The sequence below is a fragment of the Alternaria novae-zelandiae genome (assembly GCF_023758075.1).
Source record: "Alternaria novae-zelandiae strain BMP 2774 chromosome Unknown scaffold_13, whole genome shotgun sequence".
In the NCBI taxonomy this organism is placed as follows: domain Eukaryota; kingdom Fungi; phylum Ascomycota; class Dothideomycetes; order Pleosporales; family Pleosporaceae; genus Alternaria; species Alternaria novae-zelandiae.
This window is the reverse complement of record NW_026056973.1, coordinates 255,460-282,574: the sequence shown is the minus strand read 5'-3', so window position 1 is coordinate 282,574 and position 27,115 is coordinate 255,460. Positions and strand designations below refer to the sequence as shown.

General features: G+C 52.5%; 9 protein-coding genes across 9 annotated transcripts; 4 read left to right on the top strand and 5 right to left on the bottom strand.

Annotated features, from left to right (window-relative positions):
• Positions 1-566: 566 nt before the first annotated feature.
• J4E88_006594 (uncharacterized protein) lies at positions 567-2,220 on the top strand (the record flags this gene model as incomplete). The annotated part of the gene is made up of 3 exons (XM_049400219.1): positions 567-1,390; positions 1,441-1,977; positions 2,025-2,220. The coding sequence occupies 3 exons, from the start codon at positions 567-569 to the stop codon at positions 2,218-2,220; spliced, it is 1,557 nt and encodes a 518-aa protein (XP_049253838.1).
• Positions 2,221-5,096: 2,876 nt separating this feature from the next.
• J4E88_006593 (uncharacterized protein) lies at positions 5,097-5,916 on the bottom strand (the record flags this gene model as incomplete). The annotated part of the gene is made up of 2 exons (XM_049400218.1): positions 5,097-5,868; positions 5,909-5,916. The coding sequence occupies 2 exons, from the start codon at positions 5,914-5,916 to the stop codon at positions 5,097-5,099; spliced, it is 780 nt and encodes a 259-aa protein (XP_049253837.1).
• A 1,569-nt stretch (positions 5,917-7,485) lies between these two features.
• On the bottom strand, positions 7,486-9,472 carry J4E88_006592 (uncharacterized protein; the record flags this gene model as incomplete). The annotated part of the gene is made up of 6 exons (XM_049400217.1): positions 7,486-7,697; positions 7,757-7,852; positions 7,911-8,434; positions 8,501-8,789; positions 8,843-8,884; positions 9,022-9,472. 6 exons carry the CDS (start codon positions 9,470-9,472, stop codon positions 7,486-7,488), a joined length of 1,614 nt encoding a protein of 537 aa, XP_049253836.1.
• Positions 9,473-10,487: 1,015 nt separating this feature from the next.
• J4E88_006591 (uncharacterized protein) lies at positions 10,488-15,860 on the bottom strand (the record flags this gene model as incomplete). The annotated part of the gene is made up of 3 exons (XM_049400216.1): positions 10,488-11,278; positions 11,332-15,686; positions 15,796-15,860. 3 exons carry the CDS (start codon positions 15,858-15,860, stop codon positions 10,488-10,490), a joined length of 5,211 nt encoding a protein of 1,736 aa, XP_049253835.1.
• A 2,595-nt stretch (positions 15,861-18,455) lies between these two features.
• On the top strand, positions 18,456-19,889 carry J4E88_006590 (uncharacterized protein; the record flags this gene model as incomplete). The annotated part of the gene is made up of 1 exon (XM_049400215.1): positions 18,456-19,889. One exon carries the CDS (start codon positions 18,456-18,458, stop codon positions 19,887-19,889), a length of 1,434 nt encoding a protein of 477 aa, XP_049253834.1.
• An 84-nt stretch (positions 19,890-19,973) lies between these two features.
• J4E88_006589 (uncharacterized protein) lies at positions 19,974-20,779 on the bottom strand (the record flags this gene model as incomplete). The annotated part of the gene is made up of 6 exons (XM_049400214.1): positions 19,974-20,025; positions 20,075-20,212; positions 20,281-20,301; positions 20,353-20,395; positions 20,445-20,493; positions 20,729-20,779. The coding sequence occupies 6 exons, from the start codon at positions 20,777-20,779 to the stop codon at positions 19,974-19,976; spliced, it is 354 nt and encodes a 117-aa protein (XP_049253833.1).
• Positions 20,780-20,978: 199 nt separating this feature from the next.
• Positions 20,979-22,881, top strand: J4E88_006588 (uncharacterized protein; the record flags this gene model as incomplete). Its single annotated transcript, XM_049400213.1, has 2 exons — positions 20,979-21,239; positions 21,535-22,881. 2 exons carry the CDS (start codon positions 20,979-20,981, stop codon positions 22,879-22,881), a joined length of 1,608 nt encoding a protein of 535 aa, XP_049253832.1.
• Positions 22,882-23,151: 270 nt separating this feature from the next.
• J4E88_006587 (uncharacterized protein) lies at positions 23,152-24,865 on the bottom strand (the record flags this gene model as incomplete). Its single annotated transcript, XM_049400212.1, has 4 exons — positions 23,152-24,085; positions 24,137-24,264; positions 24,321-24,700; positions 24,757-24,865. The coding sequence occupies 4 exons, from the start codon at positions 24,863-24,865 to the stop codon at positions 23,152-23,154; spliced, it is 1,551 nt and encodes a 516-aa protein (XP_049253831.1).
• Positions 24,866-26,055: 1,190 nt separating this feature from the next.
• J4E88_006586 (uncharacterized protein) lies at positions 26,056-26,617 on the top strand (the record flags this gene model as incomplete). Its single annotated transcript, XM_049400211.1, has 2 exons — positions 26,056-26,217; positions 26,270-26,617. The coding sequence occupies 2 exons, from the start codon at positions 26,056-26,058 to the stop codon at positions 26,615-26,617; spliced, it is 510 nt and encodes a 169-aa protein (XP_049253830.1).
• Between the last annotated feature and the right edge of the window lie 498 nt (positions 26,618-27,115).

Sequence of the window (27,115 nt, the reverse complement as noted above, 5' to 3'; positions counted from 1 at the left end):
ACGAGTTAGTCGGATCTAGTACGGATCCGACCAATTCAGTACGTGCAATCAGTATGTCTATCACTTCTACGCCAGCCATCATTCCTACTATCACTAGTCTTGAGACTGGTAGACAATTTCTCGTCCCAATTCCCCGCAACCCCTTGTTCTTTGGTCGACAAGCCCAGTTGGACAGTTTAGACTCCTATTTCCTGGCGCCGGCCTCGTCACCCCCCAATACGGGTACTAAAGTTCGGAGCCTCGCACTTTACGGCATGGGTGGCGTTGGCAAGACGCAACTTGCCCTGGAATACGTGTATCGTTGCTACGGGACGGGATCGTTTCACAGTGTGTTCTGGATTTATGCCGACAGCGCCGCAAGTGTAGCAGCAGGAATCTCACAGATTGCGATTAGGCTCGGAATATCACAAGTCAGGCCCCAGGATGCAACAGATGATGTTGTCACGGCAAATCTTGTTAGGGGATGGCTTTCTAACCCCGCAAACTTCCTCAACAGAGAAGATACACAGCAGGTATCCAGCCCCAGTTGGCTAATCGTCTTTGACAATGTAGATCATTTTGATGACATGCATGATCCCGACAGGCTTGGACTCCTATGGCCACTCGATGGACCTGGCTGTTTGCTCGTCACGAGTCAAGACCCCTCTTTCGCGAGGAAGTCTGGTTTCTCTACCCAGAATTCCATGTTGATCGAGGGATTCAATAACGAAGAGTCTGGACGCATGCTAGAGCGTCTTACGAGACGAAGCAACGGTGGACGTGTGGTCGCTGAAAGGATTGGAGGTTTGCCGCTTGCCATCGCGCAGATTGCGGCACTCATCCATCAGAACAACTGGACATTCGAAGAATTTGTGCAAGCCCTGGACACTCCGCGGAACAAAGATCCAGAGGACGAGACCGCCTCACTATCGTATGTGTTTGACCTAGTCCTGTCACGACTACAGTACGCCAAATCACTTTTGGACGTCCTCTCTCTGCTCGACCCAGATGGTATTCCAGAGGCTATGTTAAAACAATACTCGATAGTGGCAATTGAGGGATATCCGACATCAGACACAGCATATGCCAAAGCACGGCGCGAACTTATTCGATCTTCGCTAATCCAGAGAGATAACTCATTGAGGAATGTGATGATTCACAGATTGGTCACAGCTTATACCCAATCCAAGATGAGCGATGCGCGGTATAGAGAGGTGTTCAGCGCTGCAACTCGCCTGCTTGCGCAGATATGGCCTTTCGAGACCTTGGGATGGCGTGGCGACATCTTGAGATGGCGCAAATGCGAGCAGCTGTTGCCACATATACTGAACCTGAAAAGAAACGAACCTCGGGTTATTGACAGCGCCAAAGACGATCTCAGTTATTGCATGCTCATCAATAACGCTGGGCTGTAAGCTAATCGTCCAAATGTGTAGGACCAGGCTGACAACTTACCCTCAGATACTACTGCGAGATTGGGCAGTTCGCTGAATCGCAAATCTTTACAAAACACGCTCAGTCGATTGCGGAAGCTATAAGAACGAATCTGAAGGAATCTAGCGTCGGCACTGAAATCTCAGTGAGTCTATGCGATGCGGTACTCGCAGAAACGTTCCACAATCTTGGACGTATAAGCGCAGAGACAAATCAGCCTGACGCTACCCTTGCCAATTTCAGCAGGTACAACGCCATGTTGCTTGACCAGCCTAATGGAGGTATGCAGATGAATGCGAACCGTCTTGCCGTATCTTGGTTTGAACTAGGAAACGCCTTCATGATCAACCAGTTGTGGGCGGAAGGAGAACGTTGTTTCGATCGTGGCATGAGCATCGCGCGGCGAATTGAGAACTTCGCACCATGGCATTTTTCACAGTACTATATCGTCCTTGGTCTGGTCTATTGTCTCACAGATCGTATTGACCAGGCCACGAAGGTACTTGAGGAAGGCCTGCAACACCGAGAGAGTGTGAGAAGACAGGATACTGACAGATCGTTTGTGTAAGTTACTTCTCAAAGCACGAAGGCAGACTACTAAGACTGCACAGATCTGGTCTTTTCTGGTACGCGCTTGGTAATGTTACAGCATCACAGGGCACCTTCGGTCAAAGCCTTGATTATCATGAGAAGGCGCTCCGTCAATTCTCAAGGACCATCGGGGCAGATCATCATCATACTGGGGACGTTCACGTCAGGATCGCGGAACACTACTTCAGGTTGAAGGATTTCACTGTAGCAAAGTAAGTGTGGCCTTTCGTCGCTGTATAGTGATGGTAGCATGCTAAACATAAAGTGTGCACATTGACGAAGCGCTTCGTATCTTTGAAAAGAGCGAATCCTTCCATCCTGAGCTTGCAAGAGCAGTCTTCTGGAAGAGCAGAATCTCGAAAGCTCAAGGGTTCTCTGTTAAAGCAGAGGAGATGCGTAGCAGGAGCAAAAGTTTGTACAGAGAAGTGCTACGTGCGCCGTTGTCAGGGGACTGTGATTCCTCTCAGGCTGACTTTGACGGATTGGTCACCTTTTGGTCACGTTAAATGTACCTAACGATATAACAAACGGGGTAGTCAGTGTAGCGACACTGCGTTGGATTTAAACTGCACACGTCGCCTGAATTTTGCATCCCTGGCCAGAGGGAGGGGTTATGTTCTCTGAGGAGATGTTACAATCTCGATATTCGGGCGAAATTGAAACTTGAAAGCGGCTTAGCGGGAGCCCCTGATGTGTTTCCACGGCCAATGGGTACGTGCGCGTCAGCCATTAGGCTCCAGGCTGCCGCTAGGCGGGTTGCGTCCTTCAGGTGCGCGGCGGTTGCGGGGCACAGCGACGCCCCCGGTAAATTCTAAGCCCGTCCACATCGTAATCGAACGTATATACTTTGTGCCCGAGTGCTGTAGTGGTATTGTCACTATAATTTTCTGATCTTCAGTGGGGAACTTTTGCGCTACTATGACAACAGCGACTCTTGAACCACCTGCTCCTTCTGCCAAAGAAGATCAGCCCGCATCTATCAGTTCCAGTCCAGCTCGTCGATGTAGGCTTCTCTGTCCAGTTTCTCACCTGATCGTAGTTGCTGATATGTACATGAATTTCAGGGACGCCCGAGCATTATACTTCTTCAATCTCAGACTACGCGAAACAGCGGCACTTCTCGCTCTTCGCTGGTGTTCATCTTACACGAATCGCCGATTACCTCCGCAAACCTTTCGATTACACCACAGGACAATCGCCCGTCTACAACTACAAGTGCGTGTCTGACTTTGCAACACTATTCAAATGCTCCAAAGACGGTTCGATAGCATACCATGCGCCCACGACTCCTATTGAACTACTACATCATTCGAGATCCGAGACAAGTAACATCCTCTTTTTACGAGGCCAACCGTGTGCACAATGGCTTGTTCGGGCAGGCACTGCGTACCATGTTGATCCAGAGCTTTTCTTTCGTCACTTAGACTTTATCTCCGACATGCCAGGTAAACAATACTTCTCAACGCCTTCGCTCATGTCAACCACAACAAACGTCATTCAGCTTAGATACATGACAGTCGGAGAATTTCCTCCACAGCACGACCATACGAATCAAGACAGTTTAAGCAGCATGAGAGACTCGGCAGTGAAACAGCTATCCGAATATCACAACAATCTGGGAAAAGTCATCGCGCGGAATTTGTCTGCTGCTGAATCCATGGTTCGAGATTATTACATTCTCGACAAGAAACACTTTGCAATAGAGCAACAAGCATCGATCTCTCTGGGTCGCACACGAAAGGGCTGGACAGGTGAGTTTTGACTGCCTTTCTTCTCTTTCCCATCTGACAGCGGCAGTCCTGATTTGGCTCGATACTGGCAGACCTCTGTCTCCAGACCAGCCTGGCCCTTGGAGATCCACGCTGGAAAAGAATCGAATCGCGGGCAGGGAAACGTTTTTACCATGGATTCAGTCGCGACCTTTCGCGGCTTTGCATCCATTCAGCATGTCCATTGCACAGGATCGTCGGCCATTGCACGCGCCGGAACAATCAGCATCTCTCATTCACCTCGACTATGGAAAAACCTTGGATGGACCTACCGTATGCCAAGATCCATTCTATGCACTTCACGAACTATTCATGATATGCGCACAGTCAGAAGTACAGTTTCTGAATGCTGTGGAGTCCAAAATTGATAGTGACATGGCACGCGAGTTCATGCCAGATCACAATATCCCCCCAGAAAATATGATATATTTCCAGGGTCTTCTGGACAAACACGCAGAAAGCATACGGCGTACAATTGCATCTATCAAGTCACGCCAGTTGGCCGGATGGCCGCATCCCACGAGCGATCTCATTGGAAACAAGACTGAATTCGCTGCTCAGACTTTGATACAGGATTACGAGTCCCTCCTCCGCCGTACTGAAACTCTTCTGAATCTCTGTAAAGGCCGTCTCCAGATACTCTATTCACGTGCAGGCATTGTTGAATCCAACAAAGCTATTGAGCAAGCCAAAGTAGTCACTAGACTAACTCGCCTGGCTTTCGTTTTCATACCTTTAAGCTTTGTATCAAGCTTCTTTGGCATGAATCTCACTCCACTAGTAGAAAAGCCGGCACTCAACCTATGGGTATTTTTCGCCGTCAGTGCACCTTTGATCACGCTATTGTTCGTGTCGATGACCTATAGCGCAGAGCAGTTGGGGCAGATCGTTGCGCTCTGTAAGAGAAGATTGAAGCCAAGGTCGAAAACGATTTAAAATTCCCAGCCTCGTGCGGGGTCAGGCTGAGGGGAGTACATGCAGGCATCATCACAGCCTTTGCTTCTCCCAGAACCAAAAAGAGAAATGGAAACGCTCTGCATTCATCAACACGACGACTAACCGGTCTTCTCTATGTGCCCACGCATTAGTTGGATCGCGGCGTCGCGTTGCGTTATCGCCACATCCGCCCTTTTCGCAGCATCCTTCCACCAGGCCGCCTCACGTTGCCGCTCACCCGCCACCGTCTCCCACGAGATCACCTCAATTCTCCGTTGCTCTTCCATCCTGCCGAGCTACCTCTGGTCCTCCTTGGCCACCCTTCCCACGGTCACTCTCCTCCAGGTGCTCGGACCTGTTGGCCGAGTTCCCATGGTTTTGCTTCAGCTACTCAAGCTCCGAAACAACTCCCCCGTTGCCGTCTTTATCATGGTACTTTTCCAACAGGTCGTTGTACCTGCCGGTCGAGTCCGCATGGTTTTGCTTCAGCTGTTCAGGCTCTGAAACAAACCCTCCTTTGCCGTCTCCCCCGTCATGCATCTCTTCCAGCTCGTTGAGGTTCTTCTCGAGAGCTTCGTACTTGAACACCAGCCCCCTTTTCCCATCCTCTCCTTCATGCTCGGCTTTGAGGTTCTTGAACCTTAAAGCCAACTCGTCATATCTCTGCTCCATGGTTTCCGCTGGCTGCAGTCCATACTTCTCCCTCTCTCCCTTCAGCTCTGCTGCCAGCTCATTCAACCTGTGGACTTGCGCATCGCCTTCGACAAGTAGCTTGCGGAACGCCTCGGCATCGCTTGCTCCGTATTCATCTAGAAATTGACGTATTCCTCGTGCCGCGAGGAACTCTCGCTTCCTTCGCAATAAGTCCAGCTTTGCACGCGCAGCAGCCATTTTGTCCTGCATCTCGAAATCGAACGTTTTCGTCTCCATCGCACGAAACACCCACAGTTGGTCGCCTTTCACCATGGCGCGGGGTGGTGTGGTGTGCTGCTGCCGCCCATCATCACCGAATGGGGTCGTCACTTCGGGTTTGAATTCGGCCCTCATGATCGAGCTGAAGCCTTGCTGGCGTGCTCCAGGCGGCGGTATCGGCGTCGCAACTTCTCCACCATCTGCTCTCTCCATATCCTCATCCGCACATGCATCTGCCACCGAATCCCTACATATTGTTAGCAAGAAACAGGAAGGAGCGAAGGTACTCACGCATCACCATCATCCTCCATCGATCTCGTTTGCCTTGTTGCTTCACGCAACGTATCCTTAAAGGCGTTCGGATTTGCCATGGTGTAGTTGAGATGGTGAGGTGTGCTGGGGAGAAGTCTAGTCGCACCTGCCGTATGGAAGGCGCTACGCCCGATTCGCTCCACGACGTGACGTACCCATCAACATCACACCATGGGTCAACGAATCACACAACCAGCCGAGGGATAACCACTAAGGAAGAGTAACTTCGGATCTTCACGTTTTTTGGTAGCTGTCTTGATCGGATCATAGTCTTCTGGATTAAACTCCGAAGAAAGTTGGAGGCTATAAGCCATGGCATGTGTGTACAACCAAGCAAAGCGAGCGCCGTTTGTGTAACTTCCAGGGTGCCATTGCGAAGGAGGTTCGGATAGGTAATCACGGAAATCTTATTCAGATGCGGTGCATTGAACAAGGGATCCTGACGGGCATCTTCGAGGTGCTTTCTACAATAAGATTCGTATGGGTGCTTCAAGACTACATAAGCAAAAAGGTGCGCTTGTTGAACAGTAAGTACTTACCTACTGTGTTGGAAGGCACGGAGCTTGACATGGCTAGCGCTAGAGTGGGGTTGTTGTAGAATGTAAGTACTACTGAATGTAAGTAGAAAGCGTTCAGCGCTACAATGTCAAAACATAGCCGGTATTGAGAGCGCCATAGAGTGCACAGCGCCATGTAAAACTGACGGGAGATATGTTGATGTAGTGCAATGAGGCCTAACATTCAGCAGTACTCACCGGAAAGTCATCGCAAGGCAGGGCAGGTGCAATCAACCCCATTGGCGGTATCAGTGGCGGCAGGCGTCACAGCCATGGCAAATGGCAGTCTCGCTAACACGGGGAGCTCCTGACGACCAGCGCATCAGCCCATACGCCAGTAGGTATGCAATGCACCTGTTTCTAGAATCTTCATTTCGAGGACATGCATGTGGCTTCACCGGAAATTGTGCGCAACGTTGGCGGAAGCTTGTGCGTAGAGGAGGGGAGGTCGACGCGTCGTGGCAACGAGTGTGTTCGTCATTCGTACCGTGGCACTGAATTGCGCGTTAGTAATGATTGTGCTCTGCGCTGATAACGCGTAGACATACCGTTCGCGCCCTCCGCTGTGTGGGCTTCCTGCTCGATAGTTGAGGATCATGGCCATGACATCAACAGCTGTAATTTCAAAGGAATGCGACGAAACTATAGATTACAAAGCCACGATGTTATAAATTACGTGCCTTCGAAAACGCTTGTGAGGTCATATCAGAGAAGACGCGCAACACCTCCCCAGCAATGATCCGGAATCATGACCTCGGAAGCCGCAGAGCGCGTGGTGCGCGCCAGTCCAAATCGCGCTTAGCCCAAGCACCCAGCGAGCTCTGACCTCGGGCAACATGATGGCAGCCACCCAGCCACCCAGAATTCCACACATGACGCACATGAAGCCGTCTCTATCGGCATCGTCGTCGCTCGCATCTCATACAGCAAATTTCGATCTCGCTCTCAGCCTTGCACCATAGACCCAGATCAGATACATTCCAATCTATCTCGAGTTAGCGCGCATTCACGGACTTGCTTGATCTTATCAAACTCACAATACCCATGACACTCAAGCCACCCAAAAGGCTAATGCCCTTCCCTATTCCCAGTTTGAGATACATGGGACGGGAGAAGAGTACGGATCCGAAAGCGAAGGCGGAGCGACAGAAGTCGTTGCCCGCAAATAGAGACGCGGCGTATTGCGGGTAAGACATGGGCACGTAGGCTGCAGAAACGTTAGCGATATCAACAGTAACCACAGTAGAGGTATAGGCGATAACTTACAAAAGACAGCCTGGAAGATGATGTACACGCTAGTCGAATATATAGCGATACCGATAGTCGAAACAATCCAATGTACAGATTGACGAGCCGTCCAGCCTACACGTCTCGCCATTAGTACCCAACGTCTGAAGTCCAGTCGCAAAATCAGACTCACCGAAGATGAACAATCCAATCGGTACCCCAAAGCTCGCGAAAATCGCCGGCACGAGTCTATGCTCTTGAGGTCTCAGCCCTCTCTTGAGGATATCCGGTATGAGGTAGAACCTCAGATACGAGAAGTAGATCGTCATAGCAATGACGCATCCCACGATGATCGACAGAAAGACAATCGTCATCTCGCCGACGCTGAACCCGTATATCTCCAGATACACGAGAGGGAAGACCTCGAAGAAGGAGTAGTAGATGCCGTAGGTCAGCGCGGAGTAGACGTTGATGAAGAAGAGAGCAGGGTCTTTGACGCAGATCTCCAGAGGTTTGATGAGAGTATCGAGGAGTTCTGTGGAGAATTTGGTGCCTTTGCGATCGATCTCGGTTTGCGTATGGATATTCGGATTGCCGGTCAGTGCACGCAGACGGGCGGATCGGTAAAGAAGGATGGTGGTAGGCTGCGTTTCTGGGAGGAAGAAGAAAAAAAGGAGAAAGACTGGGGCGGCCATCCAGAGGAGTTCCCATTGAGACCTGAACACGGGTCTAGTCAGCATTGCGCACAGGGGAAGACTGATTCAATAAAGCAAAAAGACGTACCATCGCCAGTTCTCCGCATAGACGGAAAATCCAGATAGAAGAGGCCCGAGAGCTGGTCCAGCGAAAGCCGCGGCTGTCCAGAAAGCTAGACCGTATGGTATGTGTAGCAGAGAGTACAAGTCTTGCATCGTAGCACCACCGTTCGCTAGACAGGGGCTTCCGAAGAAGCCAAGCAGGAAACGGAGGAACAGGAAGCCGCCGAGATTGTCTACCAATGCGGTAGGCAAAGTGAGGATGGTGAAGAGCGCGAAAGTCGTGATGTACGGTATGTTTCTGCCGAGTTGCGGCACTGTCATGAACCGTCAGCAAAACCCCAGAATCATAGGATAGGCCATGATTTACCCTCACTCAACGGCGCAAACAACAAGGGACCAATCCCATATCCTATACACCGTCAGCTATCCATCCCATCCCATCATATATCTCAACGCAGATCAGCAACATACCTAGCACATAAAGCGCCAATCCCAAGCTCGCCTTAAACGCCCCCACCCCAAACTCACTCATGACCAACAACGTACTACTAACATAGATGGAGCTACCCGCGTACACAATGAACGTATACAGACAGATCAAGAACGCCGTCCATGCCTTCTTGCCCTGCGACCAGTTCTGCGGGTTCGCAGTGTCGGTCGTGGTGTACCACTCTGCCAGTATGAGGCCGTCGGCTGTCTTGACGGGGGCGATGGCGTGGCTGTTCGATTCGGTGGCGTGGAGGGCTAGGTCGGCTTCGAGGCGTGAGGGGCTGAATGGCAGGGTGTGCGATGGCAGCGGGGTGGTTGAGGTTGAGTTGCGTGTCGAAGTCCCTTCAACTCCTGCGGTATGGGAGGGAAGTTTCTCGACGTCGGTGTATGCAGATGGTATTTCGAAATCGGGTAGCTCTTCTGGATACTTGAAGAACCCGTTATGCGTTGCGTAACGGACGAGTTGGCCAAAAGGCGCGTCGCGGACGATCTCCTTGATCGTCTCCATGGCCTCTAGGTACGCAAACGAGATGTCGCAAAAGTCGATACTATCAAAAAGGCTACTCGAACTTTTCCGGTGTAACACCTCCTTTATACCAACAAACCTTACCATCTATTCTAATCATCAAGCGGCTCTGCTCTCCTCCTCCCATCCAGCCAACGCACCGGAAAGCCATCTCCTCCCCAACGACAAATCAACACTACAGTCAGCAAAAGCCATTAGACATCAACTGAGCGAATACTCATACACCAGATCGCGTTGCATGACAAAACGCTGATAAGACGCCGGACAAGGCAAGTAAGACCCGAACGCGGCGGAACGACAGCCACGTGATTGGTACCGCAGCGAAAGCCACAAAGCCCAACGGCGTAATTTGCACTTTTTGCTGACCGATCAGAATATTGTTGATGCAACGCGGTAGCGCGACTGGCTTAATAGCACGCGTTCAGCCTTTGCTTCTGTTTACTGATCGGTGGCCTTCGTCGACGTGGTGGTGCGTTTTGTCAGATCCGCCAAGATCCGATATTCGAATGTGGCTGACATGTACATGCTGACGAGCACCGCTTACCCAAGTCACCTTATACAATGGGAAAACCGGACACCTTGGGGTCTACGTTGATCTTGGACCGCTTACTTTGTATGTTTTTATCTTGATGTAGGCTCCAGCCTGATTAGTGGTACACGTCAACTAAGCAAAAGCTGGACAGGCCTGCAGCCTACATCAACACAAAGACCTACAAAATAGGGGACCTGGTGTTGATGTAGGCTCTAGACCTGTTTAGTTTTTTTCTTGTGTGAGGTAGGTACGTCAACGTGTCCATTATAATTATATGCACACTAAGAGCAGGTAACCACCCATAGGCCCTGTCTGGTATACGCCGACAATGAAACAGAAAGGAAATAATGCCTCGCTCATGCAAAACCGTCTTGATCACATGCTTTTTGTTCTCCAACTCCGTCTAAATTTGACTCTCCCCTCTCGTCCCAAGACCCCTCGACCGTACGGCGGAGCTACGACCTTCTATCCGGCAGCTGATGTAGGTATTGACTCGTATGCAGTCTTTGCTGTAAAGGTCAAGGTTTCTAGCTCGCCACTGGTTTCACACATGGAGCGGAATGAACCGCCATCTTTCCGGACAAGATCGTAGGGATGGCCGTACTCGATGACCTCGCCCTTATCCAGAACAAGGACCTTGTCGTAGTCAATGATCGTTTGGAGACGATGCGCTATCGTGATGGTGGTGTTCTTGATCTGACGAATGGTTTCTTGGATCTTCGCATCGGTGGCGTAGTCGATGGACGCTGTGGCTTCGTCCATCAGCAGAACTTTGGGTGCTTTCAGTAGCGCTCGCGCTAAGCACAAGAGCTGTCGTTGACCTTGCGACAGGTTGGACCCGGATTCCGACACCAGCGAATTGAGGTTCTTGAATGGGTTCTTGTTGTCGGCCTCCATAGCAGCCTGTGCCGCTACATCGTCGCGGTCCGCAGTACGACCATCAGGCATGACCACGACAGTGTCTTCCTGTGTCTCGCCACGCTCCCAGTCGCGGTTCGCCAGAATGGACCCAGGATTTGTGGTAGCGGCTGAGTAGCTGCCGTTGACATCCGCTGTTACAGCGCTTGTTGTCGGAACGGGAATCTGGACGGCGCGAGGTGGGGTGGTCGCTCCAGTAGGAGTGACAGAGCCGGACGCGGGGCGTGATAGAGTAGAGATCAGGTTGACTTCGCGAAGGGCGGTGTAGATCTCTTCATCAGTGAAGATAGAGAAGGGGTCGAGATTGCTTCGGATAGTGCCTGTGAATAGTGTCGGATCTGTGTAGTGTTAGCATCTGTTCTATCCTAATTAGAGATAAAGATGTGCTTACCTTGCGGTACCATGACGACGTTCTCCCGCAGATCGTGCAGGCCGATCGTACCAACATCAATGTCGTCGATCAAGATTTTGCCCTTCTCAGCCTCCAACGCCCGGAACAAGGCAAGTGCCATTGAACTCTTGCCGGCACCCGTTCGGCCTACAACACCGACCTTCTCACCTGGAAGGATCTTGAAGGTCAAGTCCTTCAGGACAAGGTCAAAGTCAGTCCTGTATCGCGTGCTGTAGTTGATGAACTCTACGGATCCCTTGCTCGGCCAGTTGGATGGTGGACGGTTCTCTGAAATGACAGATGGAGCTTCCTGGTCGACATCGAGGTACTCCTTGACACGCTCGACCGAGTTCATATTCTGTTCATTAGCAGAGTAGAGACGAACGAACCACAAGACGTTCTCGGTAAAGGTAACAGCATAGGTAAGCGCGAGACCCGCGGCACCTGCATCAATGTGTCCAACGCTGAGCACAACGAAAGCTCCGGAAAAGAAGGCGACCATGGCACCGACGACGTCTACTCGGAACGCAAGCCACCTGTTAGCCGCCCAGAGATAGATGAACGGACGGTGTTGAGTGTTAATCTTCGCCAAGTTCTCGCGGATGAAGCGGCGTTCGTCACCGTAGGCTCTGATAGTCGTCATGCCGGATAGTGTCTCACCAAACTGTTGATACAGCGGGCTTCGATGTACGGATTCCAATCGCTTCAGGTCGCGGGACGAGTTGATGTAGAAGCGACCGATGAGGAAGTAGAGGATGGAGATGAAGAAGGCCGCTATTAGGAAACCAGGAGTAATGATCGAGATAAGAATGACGATCGTGATGATGGAAGCGAAGCAGTGGACAACACCAATGGCGACTGGCGCTACCTCTTGATCGACAGATTCAATGTCCTTGGAGAACCTGTTCATGAGCTGACCGAGTGGGGTCTGATCGAAGAAGCGGAACTTGGCATGCGTAACCTTTTGAATGAGACGTTCGTGTATGCGTTTTGAAGCAGCGAGAGACCCTCCAAAGAGGAAGCCCTCTCGTAAGAAGGTGATGAACATGAAGATGAGTCCAAGAACGGCGTAAACGCTGAGGAAGTATGCAGAGTTGACGTCCGGGTTCGGGTTACTGAAGGTAGTCTGCATGGTGTTATAGGCATATGACTGCTGCTCCGGTTGTGTAAAGAAGGGAATGTTCCAGCTGCAGGTACCACTGTTCATGCATGTTCCCATGCCACTTATTGTCGGAGCATGCGTTACCGGAGATTGGTGATGGCTGCTCGCCACAGCATAGCCCTTTTCAGCGTACGCGTTCGCCCATGTGCGGATCCAGAGGTTGGTAGATACCGAAGAGATTTGCGCAGCTACAAAAGCAATGGTAGCACCAAGCCAGTAGTACCAGGGGCCCATAGCTCGAAGATACATGGTGATGATGCTCAGCTTGACGCCCCCCTCTGCCTTCTTTTCGTCCTGACTGTTGCTGGCTGGCTTCTTCTTCTTAGCGTCCGGCTTGCCATTTGCGGTGCCATTAGCAGACCCGTTGGCATGATTGGCATCGCCGTTTGCCTCTTCACCAGCATCCGAGGGCTCTTGGGAAGGAGGCTTGGACGCTCCTCTTGATGCGGGCCGTGATTTAGTAAGATCCTCGGTAAGCTTTCCTGAGTTGATGACCTCATCTGCTGTACCTTGTGCGACCACTCGGCCGTTCTCAAGTGCAACAGCAAACTCTGCGTGTGGCAAACAGAGGCTGACGTTGTGTGTGACGAGGATGCAAGTTCGGTTAGCCATGAGTCGTCCGTGAAGTGCGTAATGGAAGATCCATTTGGCAGTATGGGCGTCGACAGCGCTCAGAACATCGTCAAGAAGAACGTGACGAGCCTTGCTGTACAACGCACGGGCCAATGAAATACGCTGTTTCTGGCCTCCGGAGAGCGTGACACCCTTCTCTCCCACTATCGTCTCGTCACCAGCATCAAGAATCTCAAGATCTCGCTTCAGAGAGCAGGCTTCGATAACCTCGTCGTAGCGCTTCTGGTCGAAAGGACTTGCGAATATGATGTTGTCCTTGACCGTACCGTTGACGAGCCAAGCTTGCTGAGCGCAATAAGCTATACTGTCAGTGAGACCAGTGTCGGGGTCGGGAGTCAGGTCCTCTCGGCTTAGTCCACCAGGCAAGTAAACACTACCCTTGAGCTTTGTCATTTCACCAAGCAGGCCCATGAGCAATGAAGTCTTTCCAGAGCCAGTGGGTCCAACAACAACGTTGAGCTTGCCGACACGGAACGTCAGATTGAGGTCCATCAGCTTGAAGGCATCTGCCGAGGCCTGGTCTGCCATGTCTGTTCCGCCCCAACTGAATGTACCGTTCTCGAATCCAATAATAGCTTGGCCATCTTCGTCCTTCTTCTGGGTCACGAGTTGCGAGTACTTGTCCGTCTCAGGCTCGGACAGATATTCCTCGATACGATCAACCGAAACCTTGGATTCTTGGACGTGGGCAACCATATCTGCGAGCTGGTCCAGCGGGATCCTCAGAATTTGGAAAAGCGAGAGGGCGGTGAATGCGACAGATGGAATGAGCGCCTTATGTTCAACGTTCGTGTACACGAGGAATGACAAGAACGTGATTAAGACTGGCGAGCCCGACCATATCGTAGCTGCTACCGCCCACAGAATGTATCTCCGTCGCAGATGCTTGAGCTCAATGTACCGCTTTTCGTTGACCAGACCAATGAAGCGTTGCTCCCAAGCAAAGAACTTGATAATCCGGATGTTGGTGAGGACTTCGTTGGTCGTGTGGATGCGGGCATCGGTGGCCGCGAGAATGAGTTTCTGGATCTTGGAGAACTGTCGCGCAACATACATGTTGATTGGGAGCAAGAAAACCATCATGCCAATACCAGCAATCGAGCTGTAACCCAAGATGCGGTAGAGCAAGAAGACAGCCACGACAACTTGGACTGGGGTGTTCGCCCAGAGGAAGTGTAGATAAGCGCAGATCTCGCTGACTTTGAAAGCGTCGACAGCCATAAGGTTGATGATAGCGCCGGTGGTGACCTGGGCGTCGGATTCGGGTTTCGATGTTTCGTCTTCTTTCGAGGTTCCAGTCGCCTTCTTCTTCTTGCCAAAGGTAAAGATGCGCTTCAGTCCCTTGGGTTCTTCATCATTCTCCTGCTTCTTCTTCTCCTCACCCAAGGCCTTCTCTGTGGTAGCTGCTGCTCGTCTCTTGAGCGCTTTCGCGTAGATTTCTCCAATGATGACAGCGCGCAGACGGATGCAGATTTTTCGACCGAGCCACAGCGCTTGGCCGTCAGCAAGTGCAGATAGACTGCCAGAAACGAACAGTAAGATGACGTAGAACCACGCGGCGTTGGCAGGCGTCTGCTCGGGCTTCTCGACGTACTCCAGAATGACCTTGAGAAGGAGCGTCGGGGCGAAAGTAAGGAAACCAGAAATGGCAGCCCAGCCTGCTTGGATGAGTAGACCACGCTTGAAGTGCTTCAAAAGGTGGTAAGCTAAGCCGGATGTCTTCTTGACCTGACGATAGTTCGCGATGACAGCTGCAGCCTTGTCCTTGGAGGGCAAGTTCCAGACATCGGTAAGCTCGTATGTCTTCTTATATCCTGTCCAGACGATTGGATCGACCCAGCTGAAAGTGGCAAGCGAGAAAACACTGGCGATAGGTTCCCGGGCTGGCGCGATGTCGCCTTCATACTCTAGCTCCACCGCCTTGTTGCCTTTCCTTGAGCACAGAGAGATAAGGAATAGTAGCGAGACGAGGACGAAATCGCCAATCATCAGCTTCCGGTGTAGAGGCGATCGTGGGTGGATGATGGCCGACCGGAATAGGAGGACGCTGAAGACCCATTGGAACCCGTAAATGAAGGCAGTGTGGTACCACAGCTTGGGAAACGAGAATCTGCTGGTGCTGGAGAACAGCAATCGCAGCGAAGCCAGGGTGGCAATGTAGGCCCAGACCGCAACATTGGCAATGGCCGCAAGCTTGCCGTGCCTGCCCCAGACATTGGTCACCAGCACAGCGACGTGGAGTGCCAGCTGGGCCAGTACTGCAACTTCCTCGAGTATGACGACCGTGAGCTCTCCGCGGGGTTTGTCTACGGCCATGGTGGAGACCGTATTGACGGCATGAAGCGCGAGATCTTCGTTCCGGTCAAGGTCGTCTTCGGCATCCTCGTAGGGTTCGTCGCCATCGTAGCGAGGGCTGCGGAAGGACCAAACATTGGTGGGGTCTTCGAGGACACTGTAGGCGTGGTAGTATCGGGACGCGGTGGCGGCGAAATAGAGTTGGACCAGTAGATAAACGACGGATATTCCGCATACGATGAGAGGGAATAGTGTTTGAAGATAGCTGCGACGTGTTAGCTGAGTGGTCGTTGATGGTGGCGCATCGCCTATCGGATGGCTGCAGTGGCATCTGAGACATCGCGTCGTGGCGCAAAGCAAAAAGAAGCACCTACTCTTGCTCGAAACACCTCGAGAAGTCGTCTCTGCCCCAGAACGGGCCTCTACAGTGGGCGAACATGGTGTCTGCCGCAGTCGTACGAGACCTGTTGTGACCTGTGGTGGTGTTCAAACCTCCAGCACTCGCACTCGCTATTGACGGCTGTTGAGGCGCATTGGGACTAAAGGAAGGACCGGAGGGTGTATTCGCGCCTTCTGCTCGATTGCGCCGAAGTAAACAAACGGCGGCAGGGGACCTCCAGCGATTGTGTCCAGGATAGGGTGGTTTGTGAGGAAGGGAACTGCTTCTTCGGTTTGCGCTTCCACTTGCCGCAAGAGCTTTTCCAGATCCGCACTGACGTTCACGCGCGCGTGCCCGAACTAACAAATGATGTAATTAGCTATTGCTGCCGATGTGCAACCGAGATGCTGGGATCAGATAAGATAGCTGCAGATCAGATAACCGGCCCAATGTAAGAACGGGTGCAACGAGCCACAGCGAGCGGTCGCAAACTACTCTATCGAACCGTCACCGTGGCTGCTGGTGTGGATATAGCAAGCAGTCTCACAGAGAGAGCTAGATCGTCACGACATATTGTTTGACAGGGTTCGTCTCCGCTTGACTCAAGGTGACATGGTTGTGCAGCAGATGCACCGATGCGCATGTGTCACAGAGCAGGCCATGCATCCGTCTCACGGCTTTTGTCGCGCTCTGCCGCTCTGCAGCTTCACACTACCGTACGCTCACATATTGACCGCCTCCATTAAAGTTCGCAGAGTCATAATCCGATGGGTTCGTGACAACCGCTCCAAGGGCGAAAGGGCCGTTCGAGGGCGCGCTGATACGTGCCGTACGCCTCCCGCTTCCACATTGGAGGTATCGGTCGTGTCGTCGGTGCAACCCAGTATTGGGCACGTTGCTAACTGCGTCTGTCTTCGCGCCATGTCTTGCCTGATGCTTCTCTTCACTACCAGGCAGGCCGTGGTAGCTGGCGCATGCCAGAAGGCCTCACGTTCGCCCTAGTGTAGAGGCCGATAAGCACCAAGGAATTACACCGAACGCGTAAAAGAGTCGAGAAGAGTCATAACGAGTCGGAAAGAGCCATAAGGGACCTTCCTATAGCGACGACAGCTCTATCGCGGGCTGCCGGACATGGCAAAGTCCAGATGTCCGGGGTACTGTGATGGCTGCAAGCACCTCCGCGGCTAAGGGTAAGTGGGACCAGGCGTTAGCTTCCCCACAGCTTACCAATTCGGCTGCCGTGCACACCACCTGTAACGCTGCTGACATTGCCAATAGGCCCGTCGTTAGGCGCAGCCTCAAAGTCGGTGAGAGACTCGCACACACATGCCGCCCCAAGTTACCTGCTGGCGCCATCTGCGCAGGTGCCGGCTCCCCTGGCGCGCCCAACGCCTTGGCCAGAGAACACAGCGTTGAACGCCGCGCAACGCTCGAGTCCTGCGACATGTGAAAACGGCCTGATTCCGCAATCGTCGCTCTGGTCATACCAGGGACGTCCTTGAAGCATCTGCAGTTGGAGCGCAGAGTTTTGGTGCCGCCACTGTGACACAGGTGTCTTTCTATAATCGCACAATGTACCAAGTTCGCATGCGCAAGAAATTGTTCTGGGTTAGAACGACAAACCGCGTCGAGCGACGTAGCTTAGAGGGCATGTTGATGGCGACATGGACAAGTTCCTACCCAAGAGATGGCAATCCTCCAACGTCAAACAGGAAGGTACGATGAGGCACGTGGTAGTGTCGCGGCATGACCTGGGCGACCAACTTCTATCGAGAACAGCAATTGACGATTTCGCGCCTACCTAGATATCCACATAGTTAGGATTTACTTCGGCGCAGACATACAGGGCTCTCTTGTCAACCTACGTTCAACCCCTCTCCATTGTCGTCCATAGGTGTAGCCTGGTTCCAGCAGCCCGCTGGGCAGCAGTCAGACAAAACAACCCGCCCACGTGCTGCCTCTTCACATCCCCGTGACCTATACGAACAGTCGTTACCTTCTCTCAGGCCTGCGTATAGTCTGTCTTTGTCTGGGACTCGGAACGCATACATGTTACTGATCTCCATACGTTAACGATACGACAGTCGACTACCCGCTCCATTCGCCTGGACGCCTTTGAGCTTCTAGACACTAGTCAATCATAACCCACAGTACGCCTTCTATCTAGAAACACATGAAATCGTCGGAGATAGTCAGGGCATGGCCATGTCAACTCGCCAGGCTGCTGTCACTGGACGCCACATATAACGCCTCAAGCCTTTGTCAGCCTGTCAGAAAGCTTACAACTCCACAACTCCATCTCAGATGCGAGCGAGCTGCTTAACTGCAGGCGCACATAAGAGGGCGCGCATACGCATACTTGAATCTCGACGCTGACATGCTTCATGTCCTTTCTTTCCTGCAAAGGGCATTGGATCATATGATTTGGAGGCTTTGTTGCGCTAACACCGGGCTTGAGTATTGGGACTTGATTTCCTTGCGAACGCTCTTGTGTACTTTGACACGGGATGCTGCATTTGTTCCACTGCGACGGGAGTCTACGTCGTCTACAAACGGCACCTTTAAGCGATCATACAGACAGTACGCCGTAGTATATAATCTCACATGGTTCTCAATGATGATGTTGTTCAAAAAGGAACATTCTCACCATCGAACATGCATCTCACACGCTCGACAGCAGTGCTTCTAGCATCCCTCCTCGCATCTCCCACCATCTCAACCACCCCCAACCACCACCACCCATCCTTCCATCCCAGCGTCATCATAACCCGAGACGTCGCCATCATCGGCGGCGGCTCCTCCGGCACACATGCCGCAATCACGCTCAAAGACGCCAACAAAAGCGTCATGGTCGTCGAGATCAAGAACCGGCTAGGCGGCCACACAGAAACCTACACAGACCCCGCAACCGGTCTCGCCCAAGACTACGGCGTACAAGTCTACCATAATGAGAGCACCGTCCTCGACTACTTCGCCCGCTTCGACATTCCCCTCGCACCCCCACAATACGCTGCGAACGACGCAAACTACGACTTCAGCACCGGTCTCGCCGTCAACGTCAGCGCACCGAGTGTACAAGACCTCAGCGCCGGACTTCAGAAGTACGCCACGTTCTTAGCCCAATACCCCGAGCTAGAAAGCGGCATGTTTCTCCCTGACCCCGTCCCAGAAGACCTAATCATACCGTTCGGCGACCTCGTTGCCAAGCTCGGTCTGGAAGCTCTGGTACAGATGATGTTCGATACGAACCAGGGTATCGGAGATATACTCGGTGTACCCGTAGTGGAGAATGCGCGTGTCAACGGGTTGGGTTTGGTCCAGCAACTCGCTTCCGGTAGTCTTGTTACCACGGCTCGCCGCAACAATAGCGAGTTGTACGGGAAAGCGCAGGCTGAGCTCCTCGATGCAGGTAGCTTGTTGTTGTCTTCTGAGGTCGTGCGTTCGGTACGGAGGGAGAGGGGTGTGGAACTCGTGGTCAAGACACCCGATGGCGTCAAGTTGGTACGCGCGAAGAAACTCCTTGTTACCATTCCGCCGCGTGTGGATCTGCTTGCGCGTTTCGATTTGCGGAGGCAGGAACGTGAAGTCTTTGGGAAACTTGTCGATACTGGGTATTATGCTGCTCTGGTCAAAAATACGGGTACACCTGACGATTTGGTCATCTACAATCGCGCGCCGGACACCCCGTACAACCTCGCTGCCCTGCCGGGTGTCTATACCATGGGGCCAACCGCTATTCCTGGTGTCAAAGCTATCTATTATGGTTCTCAACGGTCGAATGCGACATACCCACTTTCTGATGACTTTGTTAAAGGGGAGATGATCGCGAGTATCAAGAGACTGCAAACAGTAAATGCTGACAAGTTCGAAGCAACAGAGCCAGAGTTCGTGGTGTTTACATCACATGCGCCGTTCTACATGCAAGCCGGTCCCCAGGATATACAAGCTGGCATTTATGACGATATAAACGCGCTACAGGGGGTGAGGAGCACGTATTGGAGCGGTGCGACGTTCCGAGCGCAAGATAGCAGCGCGCTCTGGAAGTTCAATAAGGAGATTGTGCTTCCCATGTTAATGGAGGGACTCTGAGTATCGAGAGTGGATGGAAGTGATAGCATCTGAAACATCGATTTCTTCTCTGGATATATACAATGCTTGGTATGGAAAGCGCGTCTACTGTCGAGCCTTGGCGACGGGTGTCCAAGGAGAGTACTTGGGCTTGACACTATCGTCTGTTAGTACCTGACCTGTCTATGTCGCAGTCTGGAACGTACGTGTTGTAAGGCTTGTATCCCGAGCGGGTCCATGTGAGAGTCGGCCTGTGCTCCTTTGGCTCCCAGACGCGGACCTGGCGCTGCAGAAGCGGGTCTGCGGCTGGTGACTTGTCGACCATGTATGACATCCAGGCGTGCCTGTGTACAAAGTCAGATGTATGTTCTTCCGAAAGTCGTATTTCGCGATTTTTGGTGCGGTAGCGTACCATCCGGGTTCGATCTGAGAACTGTTACAAACGTTAGTTTTGCTCCATGTCTCCACGTTCGTTGCAACATACGGATCGAACTCATGGTCCTTGTAGTCGACCCAGCGGGTTCGGACTATGCCAGTCAGATATATGCCTTCATCGTTGCGATCCGCAAATCTTACGAGGAAGCTCCTCCTCCAAGTTCTCGAAGTACTTGTTGCCGTACTTGTCCTGGCCGATCAAGGTTCCGGCTTTGGTGTCACCTGTGCCCCATTAGCCCCTCCCTTAACATGGCGATTTATTTGTGTCCAATCGTACCGATGTTCTAAGCGTGCGGGCGACTCGATCAGTCTATCTGCGATATAAGGTGAGGGCGCGGGGATGCGAGCGTACCGCCATTTGGTGGCCATATTCCTGCGGACGTGTTAGCATTGCGACGTCAATTACTACAGGTATTGAAGCTTACCTTAAGTCCAACTCGGCGCAGGTTGCGCAGTGTTCTCATGAGCGTCGACATGGCGGCGTTTGGTCAGTTCAGCGTTCGTGATGCTGGTCGGATGTTGCTGCTTCGCGATTGACGATGCCAAGCACCACTCTCACACCTTTCCCAAAGTATACTAGTGCAAACGTGATCCTTGTCGCCCAACCCCAAAGTGCATCAAAACTTCAGGAGTCGAAGCACATACCAGCATCCGGCGTGATAGCGAGTGGCCAACATGATAATAAGAAGCTTGTTACGCGCCCAAGCACCGAAGATCGCGGGGAGGAGAACTTTCCGCATCCCCACTCGGACATTCAGGACAACGCGAAGATATTCGACCTCGAGTGCTGAGATGGCTTCACCTGTGCCTCAGAGCCAAGCGTCTATGCTTGCCACGATAACGACGGATTTGGATAAGATTGCGCCGCGATTTGAGATTCAGCCAGATCAGATTGAGATTCTTCAGACGCCTGCTGAATTCTATCAAACATTGAAGGTAGGTCGGTCTTTGTTGTTGTCTTTTTTCCCTACTCACTCTTCTGTTTTGTTTCTCTATTGGAACGTTCAACACATACAAGACAACCTTCATCTCATGCTTCAATCAGCGTGCTTCTTTACTATCTGTCATCTTGCCAAGGGGCACACTAATCCCCCATGCCTATTTCCTTCTGCCCTTGTACCGTGTTTGCGAACTTCATGGCAACACTCCATCCCCAATGAATGACTAGAGGCACGGAGGCGCTGTGAGCAAGCTTACTCGCGGTGATGAAACTTCGTACTAACGGAGCCAGGACAAAATATCCAAAGCCCAATACCGGGTCTATCTATCGACACTCTACATCGGCAAGACCGAACATGAACTCATCTCAACTATCCGAGATGCTCTCCAACGTAACCCCAACCTTAAGATCTCTTTCCTCACCGACGCTCTTCGCGGAACTAGGGAAACGCCAAATCCTTCAACTGCCTCTCTCATGACACCTCTCATCTCGGAATTCGGTCCAGACCGCGTAGAAGTACGCATGTACCACACGCCCAACCTAACCGGTCTGCGAAAGAAGTACATCCCAAAACGCATCAACGAAGGCTGGGGTCTGCAGCACATGAAATTGTACGGCGTTGATGATGAGATCATCATGTCCGGAGCAAACCTCAGTGAAGATTACTTCACGAACCGACAGGACCGGTATCACTTGTTCAAGTCAAAAGACCTGACGGACTACTTTAAGAGGATACACGACGGCGTCGCCAAGTTAAGCTTCGACATACAGCCAAGCACCCAAGAAGGAAGCGGAGGCTACACCATGACCTGGCCAACGACCAACGCCGCGCCCTCACCATTAGACTCCCCCTCGAACTACAAATCCGCCGCGGAGAAGCACCTCGCCCACCTCCTCCTACCATCCAACTCCCCAACCACCACATCCCCCTCACCCTCCACCTCAAAAACAACAATCTACCCCATCCTCTCCCTCGTCCCCCTCCTCCCCTCCTCAACCGAACTCCCAGCCCTAACAAAAATCCTAACCCACCTCACCACACCCCCCTTACAAAACTCATCCTGGACCTTCACAGCCGGCTACTTCAACATGACGCCCTCCTTCCGCCGCCTCCTCCTCTCCACCCGCCCCGCCTCGGGTACAGTCCTAACCGCGCACCCCCACGCCAACGGCTTCTACGGCTCCAAAGGCGTAAGCGGCCTGCTCCCAGCCGCATACACACACCTCGCGAAATCCTTCCTGCGTAAAGTAAAACACGAAGGTCTCAGCGAGAGCATCGTGCTCAAGGAGTGGAAGAAGGGTATGGTGGGCCAGGAGGGCGGGTGGACGTATCATGCCAAGGGGCTGTGGGTTACGTTTCCCTCTGCCAATGGAGGAGGGGAGAAGGAAGATCCCAGTCTGACGGTTATTGGGAGTAGTAATTATACGAAGAGGGCGTATGAGTTGGATCTCGAGGCTAATATTGTTATTGCGACTGAGGATCCGGGGTTGAGGAAGAGGTTGGGGGAGGAGGTTAGGTGGTTGGGGGAACATGCGAGGGAGGTGGGTGAGAAGGAGTTTGAGAGGCCGGAGAGGAAGGTTGGGATGGATGTTAGGATGGCGATGTGGGCTGTTAGGGTGTTGGGTGGTGCTTTGTGAGGAGGTTAAGGATTGTGTATACCACTATGTATCAGATACATGCGATGTTTTGCGCAGAGCACGATCAGAGGATGTAGCACTTGGGTGGTTGAACGTTTTACTTTATTAACATTAGGAGGAGCTATGGAAGAAGTGTGATGGGTATATATGCAGAAGTCAAGAAGGAAACAAATCGACATTCAGCTTGCGCTGCCAAATTCTTTGCATCTTGTGCCACGACTCCAAAATATCAGACCAACGAGATCACTTCTTATATGTGACCCCTCTAGCTCACTCAGGTGTAGACCAGCAATTCCGGGTTGCTCGCCAGACCACCAGTCCCCGATCGCCGACGACGCGGCTGATTGTATTCCAGATGCCGTCATCGGCAAAGTCCATGTCATCGAGGTTCAGGTGCTGTCGGTAGCTCCAGACTTCCTCTAACGAGACGTCTTTTGAAGTGTTTAGGCTTTGATATGGTATCAAAGCATGTGCTGATCGTGGTGCAACCACGTACACAGAGCCTCGGTCGGCTTTTGGTGGCTTTCGTGTCCGACAAGGCGGTAGTGCTTCCTTGACCTTTTCGATCATCTCTTCCGCTGGACAGCCCATCAGATCAACGGTCTTCAGCTCCTGGTTCTTGCCGTTCAGTAGCCACGTTGGCGGGCTGTACGTCTTCCACCAGAACGCATTGGAAACTGTCTCGTTCGTCTTGGCGATGTTCATCTGAACTGGGACGATGCCACCCTGGTGGTATACGCCCATCAGGATACCCAGGGCAACGTTGAAAACTACCCAAGTAACGATCCAGCTCTTTCGAATGCGCGGAGTCGGTAGGCGTATTGAGGAGAGTATTAATGGTACGGCGGGAAGTAAGAATCGTGCTTCTTGGTGTGGGAAGATGCTGAGAAGTGCGACGCCAGATATGGCTGAGATGAGAATCATAGAGATATGCGCCCTGCGCAGAAAGAACAGAAGTGGTGCCGCCGGACCGAGGAGTTGAGGGAGATTGACGAGGAAATGTTGGTATCGTGGGTGTATGCCATGCTGGGCAAGGTTCGCGGAATCCGAGTTGTAGCGGAAATTATTGAAGGGTGTGATGACAGCGCCGCTGAGGAGTTTGGAAAAGGTGAATTCGCCGGGGGTATAAAACGCCGTGTCTACGCAGATAGCAAGGAAAGCTGTGAAGAGAGCGAAGGTTGCAAGGAAGACCAAAGAGAATGGTCTGCAAACGTTAGTGGGGATCCAAAAGACGGCGACAACAGGCTTGACTTACTTGCGCTTGAAGTGGGGTAGCAAAGTCGTCGCAGGAAGAAGTAGGAATGCTGGAAAGGTGATGCGATTAAAGATGCCTACGACGACCATGAAGCCGAGGATGGACGAAGCCAGGATGCCAGAGCGCTTCTGCACCTTGCGTTAGCCGCATATCCTAGATCGGCGAGCGGACCGAAACAACTCACCTTATCGTCCGTTATCCTCTGGATCAAGACCAGGCTCCAGAGCACCAGCAGCGTCTCGATGCTGTTGGAGAAGGTATGTGTCTGGAACGTCCAGGTCACATACGACGATGCGACGAGCATTACGGCAACGCGACGCGCGCGGGGCGAAGCGACCAGCTCATGGATGGCCCAGTCCTCCATCACGACACTCAGCGTCAACATGAGTACGCGCAGCGCCCAGTAGACGACCGACGGCGAGACGTCATATCCGAAGCCCTCCCATAGCCAGCGCAAGATGTACATGGGCCAGCCGTATGCGAGCCATAGCGGGAACGTGCTGCGGATGGGGTTCTCGGAGGTGAACTCCCAGGTTTCGTGGACGGGGTAGGAGAAGACACGCCCTGGATACAAGTCAGTCGTGGCCACGGGCGCATATCCAGACAGTGTCGCGACATACCGGCAATGACCTCGGGGCCCTGAAAGTTCTCGTCCGGGTGCAGATAGCTCGGCGATAGTGCAAAGTAGATGCGCACCAGGATCAGCAGGAAATAGACACGCCGCCACATGATGTCGAAAGTCGAGATGTGCCGTTTGGGGGTTTGGCGGGGTTGAGCAGGCGCATATCTGTCCGCTGTGGTGTTTGTTTTCGCAAAGTGAGGCCAACAAATGTTTTAGTGGCCTACGTCAATCAATCACCAGTTGCACGCGGATAGGGGGGCCGGTTGCAAGAGCGAATGGTGAGTTATGCTTTGCGACTCGTGCACTGTGACGATCTGCGAACTACATGGCGAGCAGAAGCATGGCTGATATATCGGCCGACTATCATGCGGCCTGATCAGATGCGATGTGGCAGCAACCGATGGTGCATCGGACTTGTCCACGGCTGTCTAGGCTGCCTTTGCATGCGGATCCGTTGCAGGCAGAAAGGTCACGTGGCGCAACATCAGTGGATCAGGTACCCAAGTACCCCTTCAAGGATACGTGTAGATGGGGTTGAAGTTGATGCGGCAGATCTGATGTTGCGATTCTGGTGTGAGCAATACTGAAACGTATCAAGTAGCCTTTTGAGTCACCGCGCATTTGGCCCGCTGGCGACTCTGGCTGATCCTTGCACCTTTACCTACCCAGATAGATGTCGCCGGGGACTCAACGTACATCTCTTCCAAGGACAGGTATCTGGAACGGGTCGTGTTGGCCCCAGGCATCATCCTCCGTGAGTCGAATCCACGTCGTATTCTGGTAACTTCTGCCGGCTGTGTGCGGCGTGGAGTCATCCTCCGTGCCATTCGCGGGGGTTCGCCCAAAGTTCAAGTGAGCGCAAACACGGCACAAGCTGCTGGCCCACAAACGAGAGGACAGCAATTCACAATGTCTTTCTTGAATCAGCAAGCAGCAAAGTGAAGCCGTCTAACAAAGCTGGTTCAAAGCACATACAGCCTGCGTTCTCCCGTCACCACAGCGTCCCTTTGATGATTGCAGCCTTGCGCCTTGCCCCATCGAGCGAGCTTGGCGCCTGAGCTTAAACAGCGAGGCGGAGTTGGACCGTGGTTGCCTCTCTCACCCTCACAGCGCGCAAACGTGGAAGCAAAACGCCTGCGCCTATATAATCACTGCCCACCCGAGCCCCAGACGCTCTTCCCACACACATTCTCCATCAACTCTCAACGCAACGGCCGCTTAACCCTGCCGCTTAATTCCATCCGCAGCTTACCCCACTTCTACAACCACCTCCAACACCTAACGTTAAGCTATCGCAATGGCTACCACCAACGCTGAGGGAGTCAAGATGATCAACATTACCACCTCCGATGGCATCCAGATGGATGTCGAGCGCCCCGTCGCCGAGCGCTCCATCCTGATCAAGAACTTGCTCGAGGATCTTGGTGGTGAATCCTCCGAGTCCATTCCCATCCCCAACGTACGTACTCACCTTCCCACCTCCACCAAGAACAGCCACTAACATGTCGCAGGTCAACGAGGCCGTCATGAAGAAGGTCATCGAGTGGTGCGGCCACCACAAGAACGACCCGCCCGCCACCCAAGACGACGACTCCGACTCGCGCAAGAAGTCCACCGACATCGACGAGTGGGACCAAAAGTTTATGCAGGTCGACCAGGAGATGCTCTTCGAGATCATCCTCGCCGCGAACTACCTCGACATCAAGGCTCTTCTCGACGTCGGCTGCAAGACCGTCGCCAACATGATCAAGGGCAAGTCTCCCGATGAGATCCGCAAGACGTTCAACATCCAGAACGATTTCACCCCCGAGGAGGAGGAGCAGATCCGCCGCGAGAACGAGTGGGCCGAGGACCGCTAAATGCGCGCGCCTGGGTACGCTTGACCTCTTTACCGCCGTATCGCATTGGTCAACGGACCGCGGACAAATACGGACCGGCCGGTGCATATGTTGAAGGGTTTTGTCTCCGGCGCAGCGGAGTTCATGGTTGTGGTATTTTTCAAAGCGCATGATGCTGAGACTGTCCTTGTATTGGGCACCAGCAGGTTATGGACATTACGGTGGCTTACTGTACGTTGCATTCGATACGTCCGTTTGTGACCTATTGCAGGTAGCTCAATCAAAACGTAAAATCACTTCTCCCCATCTTGTACCTTTTTTGACTCCGCATGTAACCTCGGCTTTCCGTATGACGTGATCTGCAAGTTGTGGAAGTAGATGTCGCAACTATTAGTTTCTATGTCACCGCGATACATCGTGGTTTAATACAGTTTGAAGTAGAAGAAGATTCATGTTGAACTGATGGTCATTCCGAGTTGAGCTTATTCTTCTATACATTTTCATAACCCATGCCCGAGC